This window comes from Sphaerodactylus townsendi, linkage group LG03 (assembly GCF_021028975.2).
Source record: "Sphaerodactylus townsendi isolate TG3544 linkage group LG03, MPM_Stown_v2.3, whole genome shotgun sequence".
Taxonomy (NCBI): domain Eukaryota; kingdom Metazoa; phylum Chordata; class Lepidosauria; order Squamata; family Sphaerodactylidae; genus Sphaerodactylus; species Sphaerodactylus townsendi.
Window position 1 is genome coordinate 21,209,138 of NC_059427.1, and position 11,455 is coordinate 21,220,592.

Consider the following 11,455-nt stretch of genomic DNA (forward strand, 5'->3'; position numbering starts at 1 on the left):
AGCAGTTAAGAGCAGCGGGCTCTAATCTGGAGAACCGGGTTTGTTTTCCTGCTGATAAACATGAAGCTCGCTGGCTGAACTTGGGCCAGTCACAGTTCTCTCTGAACTCACTCAGTCTCGCCTACCTCACAAGGTATCTGTTATGGGGAAGGGAAGGGAAAGGAGTTTGTAAACTACTTTGAGACTCCTTCCAGGAGAGAAAGGCAAGGAGCAGAAGTGGCGAGGGAGGTTAAGAGCTTGTGTATCTAATCTGGAGGAACCGGTTTTGATTCCCAGCTCTGGCCTCTGAGCTGTGGAGGCTTATCTGTGAATTCAGCCTGTACACTCCCACACATGCCAGCTGGGTGACCTTGGGCTGGTCACAGCTTCTCGGAGCTCTCACAGGGTGTTTGTTGTGAGGGGGGAAGGGCAAGGAGATTATAAGCCCCTTTGAGTCTCCTGCAGGAGAGAGAAAGGGGGAAGAATCCAAACTCTTCTTCTTCATCATCATCATTGAGATGATGAGCCCCCAGGGGATGGGGCGGTTTATAAATCGAAACAATAAATACATAAATAAATAAATAAATAAATAAATAAAATCATTGGAAGAAGTGATGGTCATGTGTTCTTACTTCTTTCTCATGCAGAGCACCTTTCAACACAATTGCTGTGGAGTTGTAGGGGAGTCTGATGCCTGGTTAACAGGTTCCTGGAGATATCTGCTTGTCCACAATCAGGAAACAGGATCCCAATGGATTCATTGAATAGCAGAACTGATCTTGAAGTTTTTACCTGATAAGAGTACAAATTTATTTTTGGCTTCCCTATGTTAAGCTTTCTGCATTACTTCAAGGAACTAAACGCGTACAACTTATTTTTGACTAAGTGATGCAAAGATTCTCATAACTGAATTAATCAAATACCGGTATAATTTCATTCATATAACTGCACAGGGAGAGAGGAATGCTAAGCACTAAAGAATATTTATGAAATGCTCACTAAAAAGTGCTCAGATGACATTCCTGACCAAATTTCTGCCTCTTTCCTGCAGAAGCATCCTGGTGAGCAGGGGCCCCCAGCTATGGCTCCGCAGATCTGTGGAGTTTTCATCTGCTGTACTGTTTAAGCATGCACCGAGGAGAGGAGCACGGGCAAGAACTTCAGGTGGGCAGCCATAACAAGCCAAGTTAGCGAGCACTGAGCTCCCCACTGTATCACTTCAGCGAGGCTGTGTGCAGAGACCGGGACTGCCCAAGACTTCCGAGAGGCTGAGAGGTTACAGCTGTGTCCAGAGTCCAGCCACAGATGCAGGCGAAACGTTAGGAACAAAATCCACCAGACCACGGCCACACAGCCCGGAAAACCCACCAGAACCAACTGGAAACATGGCTCTGAAGGGTTCCAGCAGCCAGAGTCTGAGTGCTGGAAATCTGGCTGCAATGTCTGCAATAGATTTCCAAGCCCTGGGGACCCACTAGCGGATTGGTGATGCACCACAACTTCCTCCTTGAAAGATATCCTTCCCATGAGGGACATGATGGTCTCCATAGTGGAGAATTCTGGATTCCTATGGCTGGCGAAGTTCCTTGTTCCCAGCTGGAATGCTCCAAGCAAGGCTTATTTTGTTTCTACTGTCATTTCTGTTCTTATGGATATCATCACCGCTGTCGGAGAATGCTTGAAGCAATATTTCAGAGGAGCAGTGCGTCCGACCACAGAACTTTTGTCTTGGCAGACTGAGGATTACCTGTCTCTGATGTCTGCTGAGTTACCTAGGGCATAAGAACATAAGAACAAGCCAGCTGGATCAGACCAGAGTCCATCTAGTCCAGCTCTCTGCTACTCACAGGTGCTCCACCAGGTCCCTTCTTCGAGCTCACATGCAGGATGTGAAAGTAATGGCCTTCTGCGGTTGTTGCTCCTCAGCACCTGGACTGTTAAGGTATTTGTAATCTCAGATCAAAAGAGGATCAGGATTGGTAGCCATACATCGACTTCTCCTCCATAAATCTATCCAAGCCCCTTTTAAAGCTATCCAGGTGAGTGGCCATCACCACCTCCTGTGGTGCAGCATATTCCAAACACCAATCACACGTTGTGTGAAGAAGTGTTTCCTTTTATTAAGTCCTAATTCTTCCCCCAGCATTTTCAAGGAAATGCCCCCTGGTTCTAGTAAGTATCTGTGAGAAAGAGAGAAAAATTTCTCTCTGTCAACATTTTCTACCCCATGCATAATTTTATAGACTTCAATCATATCCCCCCCCTCAGACATCTCCTCTCCAAACTAAAGAGTCCCAAACGCTGCAGCCTCTCCTCATAAGGAAGGTGCTCTAGTCCCTCAATCATCCTCCCTGCTCCTTCTTCTGCACTTTTTTTTCTATCTCTTCGATATCCTTTTGAGATGCAGCTTACCAGAACTGGGCACAGTACTCCGGCGCGTAATGCGCATCTTCACTAAGCTTTATATAAGGGCATGACAATCCTTTTGCAGTTTTATTTTCCTCAACTCCTTTCCTAATGAGATCCCCTAGCATAGAAGTTTGCCTTTTTTCACAGCTGCCATGCATTGAGTTGACATTCCCATGGAACTATCAACCAAGACACCCAAATCCCTTGGAAGCAGCTTGAAGAGGAGACATTCGCCCATGCTGGGCATATGTAGCCTTGGATGGGCTGATGCTGCTGAGAATGTTGCCATTAAACTTGACAGGACTTTATTGAGGATTGGCTGTCAATTCTAAACCTAACGTTAGCACAACAAAAAACACTTGAGCATTGAGAAAGGCCTTCACAGCAGCTGAAGCTTCAGCCTTGCCGTCAACATGGAGGCCCTGTAGATATATGTGGTGGTAAGGCAGAGCAAACCCTGAATGCCACACTGGCTGCTTTGTGATGACGCTTTATAAGTCCCAAGCCTCAGAGGAACTGAAAACATTGCTTGCCATTTTTAATTTTGTCCTTAGAAAAGCCTCCAGTAAAGAACGCTTTGAGACAAAGTATTCTGCACGCCAGAGAGCTCGCAGCAGCGGTCTGTATTGAGGTTGTGGCGAATATGTGAAACGGTTACCTCAGCAAAGTTACTTCAGCTCAGCCGCATTGGGCCACACTTGTTGACTGACATGGTGAAAGCATTCTGCAGTCCTGCGAGGAGGTGGTGGAACATCTCTGTGGCCTGTGCGCCAAGCTAAAATAGGTGAAAATTGATGCTTGCTGTGGTTCATTATAGAGAAGATGCCTCAAGAGCAACAACAAAGAGCAGTGTGGGACACTGTTTCCACTTACTCCTCCAGCTAGTGGCCTTCCACACCAGGGAAATATTTGCAAGCTGGTGAGGGAAGATGTTAGTTACTGGGCTGGCCTTTCTTGCATCCTCTCAGTATTAGGACATATTCATTTTCTTAGCTGTCTCTAGCCTTTCATGCACCACCGACTCAACGAAGTCAAGGATCACATCTTCTTGGCCAGATTATTGTTGCTGATTTGTGTGAATAAGTGGACACACCTTACTGCTAGACAGTGGTGGGATTCATCCGGTTCGCTAATCTACCTTCCGGCAGAAACCGGTTGTTAAAAAATGGTGCTTTGTAAACCACCAGTTGTTAAATTATGTGAATCCCACCACCAGAACCGGTTGTTAAATTATTATGTGGAATTTTGCTGTACAGTTGTTCAGGCAGTGCAAAACCAGTTAACATAATGTATATTTGAATCTTCTGTCCCCTTTACTTATGTATGGTGTATTATTTTCTGCACGCATGGGTGTCTTTATTATTTCCTGATAAATTTCTAACAATGCATTTTGGTAGTCTTATTTTGGGACTGTAATAGCCAAGATTTGTAATAGATGTATTGTCGGCTAAGGCTTTTCACGGGCTGGAATCACTGGGGTGCTGTGTGGTTTCCAGGCTGTATGGTCAGTCAGAAATTCTAGCAGCATTCTCTCCTGGATCGCTACTTCGCATCTCGTGGCTGGCATTTTCTAGAGTGATCTTTTTGTAATAGATATTAATGTGATTAACATGTATAATCCTGACTGTGATTACGCCCCCTACTTACAATTAGAGCTTTACAAATTAGGTCAAATCCCAAGAAGTCTATAACTTATTCCGTACGCTGTAATTATTTTTTTGATTCGAATATTGCTGCAATGTTTGTGGGTCTTTTGTTCCATTGTAATTTCCCTGGGGATTACCACTCAGCCCTCTTTTTTTCCCTAACAGCAAATTGCAGAATATAAAATGTAATCTAAAAGACTTCTTTGGCAAAAAATCTCCCTCAGCGAAACTGCCAAAGGTCACAGGGAGCATCAAACCAATATAATTTTCCTAACCAGAGTTGGTCATTTTGTGTATGATGGATCCTAACTGTCAGAGGCTCATTCCGCCCATGCAGAATAATGCCCTTTCAAACTGCTTTCAGTGCTCTTTGAAGCTGTGCGGAATGGCAACGTCCACTTGCAAACAGTTGTGAAAGTGGTTTGAAAACGCATTATTTTGCGTGTGCGGAAGGGGCCAGAGTCACTTAGGGATTTGAATCACTGGAGAACGGATGGTTTTTTGCTCGTTTCAGGGGCTGGTGACCTTTGAAGATGTGGCTGTCTATTTCACCCAGGAGCAGTGGGCTCTGTTGGACCCTGACCAGAGAACCTTGTACAGGGAAGTCATGCTGGAAAATTATGAGAATGTGACTACACCGGGTAAGGAATTCATTTGTTTTCATAGTAGCTGGAAGGCTTGAAAGTATCCACCATTCACCGTGCCCCTCTATAGTTCTGCCTAGATTCAGTTCTTTTTTTCCTAATGTATTTCTTTTCTGCATTATCTGAAAGGTACTGTGTGAACGGCAAGAGATCCTTTTCTGATTTTATTCTCACAAAAATCTCTTAAGTGGGTTGGGCTGAGCATTTGGACGTGTCCCAGAGTTGTCCAGTCTGCTCGTGTGGTTATATCTGCCACCTTAACTGCTAAGGCCTTCTGTACTTGCTTGATGGTGTAACTCTGCCTCTCCAGCTATCCAAAATTGTCCTTTTCTCCTAAAATACTGTTTACATTTTTCTTTTCTGTCCTCTCTTGCTGGTATCCTTAAATGGTTGCAAAGTGCATTATGTGGACGTTTTGCTTCACTTGAGTGGATCTTGTCGCTGCCTAGATGGGAGATGTCCTGCCATGGCACTTGTGTTCACCTCAAATTCCAAGAAGGAATAAAGACAGGATAAAAATGTAATATAATAAATATAAATCCACTTCCAGAACAGGTAGCAGGGTAGCCACCTCTCCTTTTTCATGTACAGTGGAACCTTGGTTTTCATTGCCTTCAGTTTTCATCGGTTTCGGTTTTCAATGCGATTTTTTTCAGTGAAAAATTTGTCTCGGTTTTCATCGATTTGCTCCTCGGTTTTCATCGATTTGCAGTCAGGTGCAGTGGGTTTGTGGAGAAAAAATCACCCTGACAAAGCTGTTGCGTACAGGCGGCTGTGTCCTTGCAGCTTGTTTAATTCTGATAATGTCTCTTGGCCCCATTTCAGACAAATCTTAAAGAGGCATCATCAGAAACAGACCCTCTTTGGACAGCTTTCTGGTGCCACATTGGTCCACTGGCTCTGAAGTGCTGGTCCTAGTGTTATTGTTTGTTACTGTTTTCAAAAGCATTAAAACAGTGTAGGTTTATTCACCAAAAATGTGTTTCTTTTGGTATGTTTTTTTTGGAATGCCTAGAACGGATTAATTGATTTCTACATTGATTCCTATGGAAAAAGTTTGCCTTGGTTTTCATTGGTTTCGGTTTTCATCGATTATTTTCGGACAGATTACCAACGAAAACCGAGGTTCCACTGTATATCTTTTCCCCCAACCCGACATTTCTACCAAACCAGACTCGGGTTCAAACTTTATTTATTTATAATTAGTCTTGTATACCGCCCTTCCCCCGCCCTTCCCCCTCTGCTGTGGAATTTCATTGTCATTCTAACTTACCTCACAAAATTGTGGTTGTGAGGACAAAATGGAGAATGGGGGAATGATAAAAGGTGCTTTGGGTCCCCACAGGTATAAATATCTAAATAAATGAAGGTGTACTCAGTCAACATGCAAGAAGATGTACAAATCAATTTTTGCCCGGCTTTTGTTATTGATAAGGTGTGGTTTTAATTCTTATCATGTATGACTTGTTTTTAGCTTCTATTGATTGGACACTTTGTTTATTTAAGCTCTTCATTACCTACCTTATACCTCTGGAATGATGGGAAGTAGACATTTAAATGAGGAACTCTTTATTTAGAAAATCACAGGAATCAGACCATCCTAATAGGTCTTCTTCCCTCCATTTCTGAGCAGGACTTCCAGTTCTTAAACCTGATCTTGTTTCCCGTCTGGAACGAGGGCAGGAGCCTTGGGCGCCAGATTCTCAGATCTTGAACGGACGAAAAATCTCTGATGCCATCTCAGGTGAGACCACAAATGAATGATGGGGGGGAGGGAGAAGACTTACAGTATCTGTTTGGAACTCTGGATTTCAGTTTTTCCCCACATGGGAATTGTTCCAAGATGTAATGCACCTACAATCTGACGTGTAACAGTTTGGCTATTCAACTGTGCTACCTATGTAACTTGGCAACCATTGAGAGCACAGGAGCAGCTGTTTGTTACTCTTTACAAATTGGTAGGATCTATTTGTTTCCAGATATTGCACTCCTGTCATTCTCATTGCCTGGATTTTGCTGTCCGGATCAAGAAAATCCAGGAGATGAATGACTACAGTAATGTGATATCCATCAATATGTGGATCCAGCCTGTTTCTGTTACATTATAGCAGTGATGGCGAACCTTTTTGAGACCAAGTGCCCAAACTGCAACCCAAAGCCCACTTATTTATCGCAAAGTGCCAACACAGCAATTTAACCTGAATACTGAGGTTTTAGTTTAGAAAAACTGGTTGGCTTCGGGGCGCTGCTACTCAGTAGTAAGCTTGGTGGAAGCAAACCGCGGTAACGCCGGAATGGGTGAATCATGACCCTAGGAGGGCTTCTACTCCAGAAGCAAGTCCCATTGCCAAGCAACCGGAAGCTACTCCCCAGGTAAAGGATCGCGCTCCAGGCTGATAGCTCTAGATGTGTGTGTGGGTAGATTCTCCACATGATGCGTGGACTCTGGGCGCCCGAAGCGCATAGAGAGGGCTCTGAGTGCTGCCACCTCTGGCAACCTGTGCCATAGGTTCGCCACCACTGCATTATAGAGTAACCCTAGCTGTAGTCCTGGCTTTGCACAGTTGCACAGAATAGACCTGCAGCAGCTCTTCTGTAGATACTTTGAAACTGTCTACATAATCAGAAAGATTTTGTGGTATAAGCCTCTTTAAATTGTGCCATTTCAGAATGTAGGGATGTGGTGAGATGGTCATACAATTGCTGCCCCCAATGGAAAGCTTCCAATATGTGGCAAATGGAAATGCCAGAGAGGATTTTTCTCTAATCCTTTGTAGTTGGATAGTTGCATTTTCCACATCTGCTCATCTGAGTACTTCTTGAAACTCCTTCTCAAGCTAATTCTGCTTGCTCTTTATTTCTACAGATAACCTTAGAAAAAAGCACTTATGTACTGTGTGTGGGAAACGCTTTACTCAGAAACCTAACCTGAACAGACACCTGAGAATCCACACAGGGGAAAAACCTTATAAATGCTCGGAATGTGGCAAGTGTTTTGGATGTCAGTCTCACCTTGTGAGTTTCACTTCCTAGATTCAAGTCCTACACTGGGGAAAAAAAAACCCTACAAGTGTGTGTGGTGTGTGATAAATACTTTGCTCGCGAAGCACACTCTTTGCCACAGGACACCGGGCAGGAATCTATGCTGAGAGAGACGCCGCATATAAATGCTCAGTCTGTGGAAGTGCGTTTTGCTTGCCAGTCTCAGCTGGTGATCCACCAGAGATACCACACAGGAGAGAAGCCTTATAAATGCAGTGACTGTGGGAAATGTTTTGCTGACCCTTCAGCCCTTGTGAGCCACAAGAGAATCCATGTAGAAGACAGATCCCATAAATGCACTGAGTGTGGAAAGAGCTTTGTTCAACTGTCTCACCTCGTGAAACACCAGCGGGTCCATACCGGTGAGAAACCGTATAAATGCACTGAGTGTGGGAAATGTTTTGCAGACCGTTCAGTCTTTGCAAAGCATCAGAGAGTCCACACTGGCGAGAGGCCTTACAAATGCTTGGAGTGTGGGAAATCCTTTGCCCGTCAAGAGCACCTTGGAAGCCACCGGAGAGTCCACACAGGGGAGAAACCTTATAGATGTTTAGAGTGTGGGAAATGTTTTGCTCGCCAGTCACATGTCATAAGCCACCAGAGGGTCCACACGGGAGAGAAACCTTGCAAGTGCTTGGAGTGTGGCAAATGTTTTTCAGAGCGCTCAACATTTGTGAGGCACCAGAGGATCCACACAGGAGAGAAACCGTATCGGTGTTTGGATTGTGAAAAATGTTTTGCTTCTCCTTCACACCTTGCAAGGCATCACAGACGACACACAGGAGAGAAACCTCACCGTTGCTTGGAGTGCGGGAAAGGGTTTGCTGATCGCTCTGCCTTCGTGAAGCACCAAAGAGTTCACACAGGAGAGAAACCCTATAAGTGCACAGAATGTGGGCGATGCTTTGCCAACCGGACACACTTGGTAACCCACCAGAGAGTCCACACAGGAGAGAAACCTTATGGCTGCTTGGAGTGTGGGAAAAAGTTCAGTGCAAATAGAAGCTTAATTCAGCATCAACGACAACATATAAGTGAGATTCCTTCTTTTTTTATCTTATAGATAGGGCTGTATTCTGCGGGCTAGAAACAGGAGCAGCATCACTAGACACCTGCTGTGGTATGATGCTCTAAGGCAGGATAAAATGGGGGACCCTGCAAAACCCAAAAGATGACTGATTAGTAGTCTAAAGGCAGGATTAATTATCTGTAGACTATCTTTAATTATCTCAGTAAGATGGTCCCAAAGGTATGATATGGAATGGTTCTCAGTTGAGACAATTAAGCAAGCCCTGGGTGTTTCTGGGATAACTGACATACTGCAAAGCTTCAGAAGAAGAGTTTGGATTTATATCTCTCCTGAAGGAGACTCAAAGGGGCTTACAGTCTCCTTTCCCTTCCCCCCTCACAACAAACACCCTGTGAGGTGGGTGGGGCTGAGAGAGTCCAAGGGCACCCAGCTGGCGTGTGTGGGAGTGCACAGGCTAATCTGAATTCCCCAGATAAGCCTCCACAGCTCAAGCAGCAGAGCTGTGTTGTGAGGCTAAGATGGAGAATGGGAGAACCATATATACTAGAGTCAGGGTGAAATGAAAATGTGATAGATAGCTAGATGAGTAGGAAGAGGCTTTAATTTTGTTTCTTATTCCACTTTGTCTACCATATATACTCATGTATAAGTCGACCTACATATAAGTTGAGGCACCTAATTTTACCACAAAAAACTGGGGAAACTTATTGACTCGCGTATAAGTCAAGGGTGGGAAATGCAGCAGCTGCTGGTAAATTTCAAAAACAAAAATAGATACCAATAAAATTACATTAATTGAGGCATCAGTGGGTTAAATGTTTTTGAATATTTATTTCCAAGAAAAACAGTAAACTAGGTCTGTAATCCCTGATTCTCCCTTTAAATGTACTCAGAAGGGAGGTGATTTAAAGGGAGAATCTGGGGGAAATTTGAGGGTGCCTGTCAGGGGAGGAATGTTTATGTTAGCAGTACCAACATTTCAGAGTATCTTTAGGAGACCCTCCTGATGATACCACCCAGGTTCAGGGAGTCCAAAGTTATGGACCCTCAAAAGGGTAGCCCCATCTACTATTAGCTTCCATTGGAAATAATGAGGGATGGGAGCACCCACTTTGGGGATCCATAACTTTGGATCCCCTGAACCAAACATCACCAAACCTGGCTGGTATCAGGAAGAGATAATTATTATTATTATTATTTATTGGGTTTATAGACCGCCCTCCCCCGGAGGGCTCAGGGCAGTGAACAACATATAACAGAGCAAATAATAGATTAAAATCCAGTAAATATAAGTTAATATGGCTCTAATAAATAAACCCTATCTTATTAAAATACAACATTATTAAACTAACATTAAAACAAGATGGCGCCAGCTTCAGTTCACCGAGAGCCCCAGAGGGGGGATGAGGCGGTAGATCCACTAGTGAAGTTTGATTCAAGGAGTCCAAAGTTATGGACCCTCAAAATGTAGCCCCATCTACTATTAGCTTCCATTGGAAACAATGGGGGATGGGGGCACCTCCTTTGGGGGTCCATAACTTTGGACCCCCTGAACCAAACTTCACCAAACCTGGCTGGTATCATCAGGAGTGTCACCTGATGATACCCTGAAATGTTGGTGCCATTAGCCTAAAAACTGCGCCCCCTGGTGGCCGACAAAGTAAAAACCCTAAAATATGCTGAAAAATTCGACTTATATGCCAGTATATACGGTACCTCCCTATTTAAAGGATCTGAGTAATTGTTCCTGTATCTCTTTCTTTCATCCCAGCCTATCCTCTGGCCCAGTATATGCAAAACATGTTACTTAGACATCAAGCCCTGCGTGACGCCGGAGGGACTGGGCAGGAAAAGAAGCTCTATGAATGGCTTTCGTCTGGGAAATGGCTGAATCTCCAAAGAAGCCTTGTTCGTAATGAAGATATCCGCAAGGAAGGGACACCTTTAGCAATGCCTTGATCATTCCCGTGAGGTCATTCATCAAAAGCCTTGGCTTGCGCTGATATTCCAAGGGGCAGCATTGTTGGCATTATTTCTACAGACTGGCTTGCAGGTGGTCAGAATGGAGGGCACTGAAGCCAAACTGAACTTTTAGCAAATTTTAAAGATGGTTGCAATTCTCAACATAGGGATTCTTGTCTTAAAACCTGAGCACAAAACTGAAGGCTTTTTGTGTGTTTTCGAAAAAAGCAGGCTGTCAGATTTGTATGAGTCTCAAAAGTTCTGTAAGTTATCAACTTAAATAGTGAAATACCACTGACATTGCATGTCAGCTACTGTAGTTACTACATAGAGGTGCGTGATGGATACCAAATACTGTATATACCGGTGATGGCGAACCTTTTCAAGACCGAGTGCCCAAATTGCAACCCCAAACCCGCTTGTTTATCACAAAGTGCCAACACGGCAATTTAACCTGAGTACTGAGGTCTTAGTTTAGAAAAAACGGTTTGCTCCGAGGAGTAAGCTTGGTGAAGCAACCGTGCAACACTTCGAATGGGTGAATCACGACCCTAGGAGCGTTTACTCAGAAGCAAGCCCCATTGCCAAATGCTTAATCGAAGCAATTACTCCCAGGTAAAGCGATCGCTGCTCCAGGCTGAAGGTTTCATATATGTGTGTGTGTGTGGGGGGGGTGTGATTTTCCGCCCCCCACCCACATGATGAACTCTGTGCACATGTGCCCACAGAAAGGGCTCTGTGTG

General features: G+C 44.3%; 1 protein-coding gene across 1 annotated transcript; it reads left to right on the plus strand.

Moving 5' to 3' along the window:
* Positions 1 to 1,039: 1,039 nt before the first annotated feature.
* On the plus strand, positions 1,040 to 11,182 carry LOC125427743 (zinc finger protein 501-like). Its single transcript, XM_048487298.1, has 6 exons — positions 1,040 to 1,143; positions 4,549 to 4,675; positions 6,312 to 6,422; positions 7,545 to 7,693; positions 7,803 to 8,754; positions 10,522 to 11,182. The coding sequence occupies exons 1-6, from the start codon at positions 1,108 to 1,110 to the stop codon at positions 10,707 to 10,709; spliced, it is 1,563 nt and encodes a 520-aa protein (XP_048343255.1). The 5' UTR covers positions 1,040 to 1,107; the 3' UTR covers positions 10,710 to 11,182.
* The last annotated feature ends 273 nt before the right edge of the window (positions 11,183 to 11,455 follow it).

Excerpts from the sequence above, each read along its gene's own strand:
- LOC125427743 (XM_048487298.1), top strand. The coding sequence starts at position 1,108 with ATGCACCGAGGAGAGGAGCACGGGCAAGAACTTCAG. Across the intron at positions 4,676-6,311 it reads TGAGAATGTGACTACACCGG|GACTTCCAGTTCTTAAACCT; the intron begins GTAAGGAATTCA and ends ATTTCTGAGCAG. Across the intron at positions 8,755-10,521 it reads GCATCAACGACAACATATAA|CCTATCCTCTGGCCCAGTAT; the intron begins GTGAGATTCCTT and ends CTTTCATCCCAG.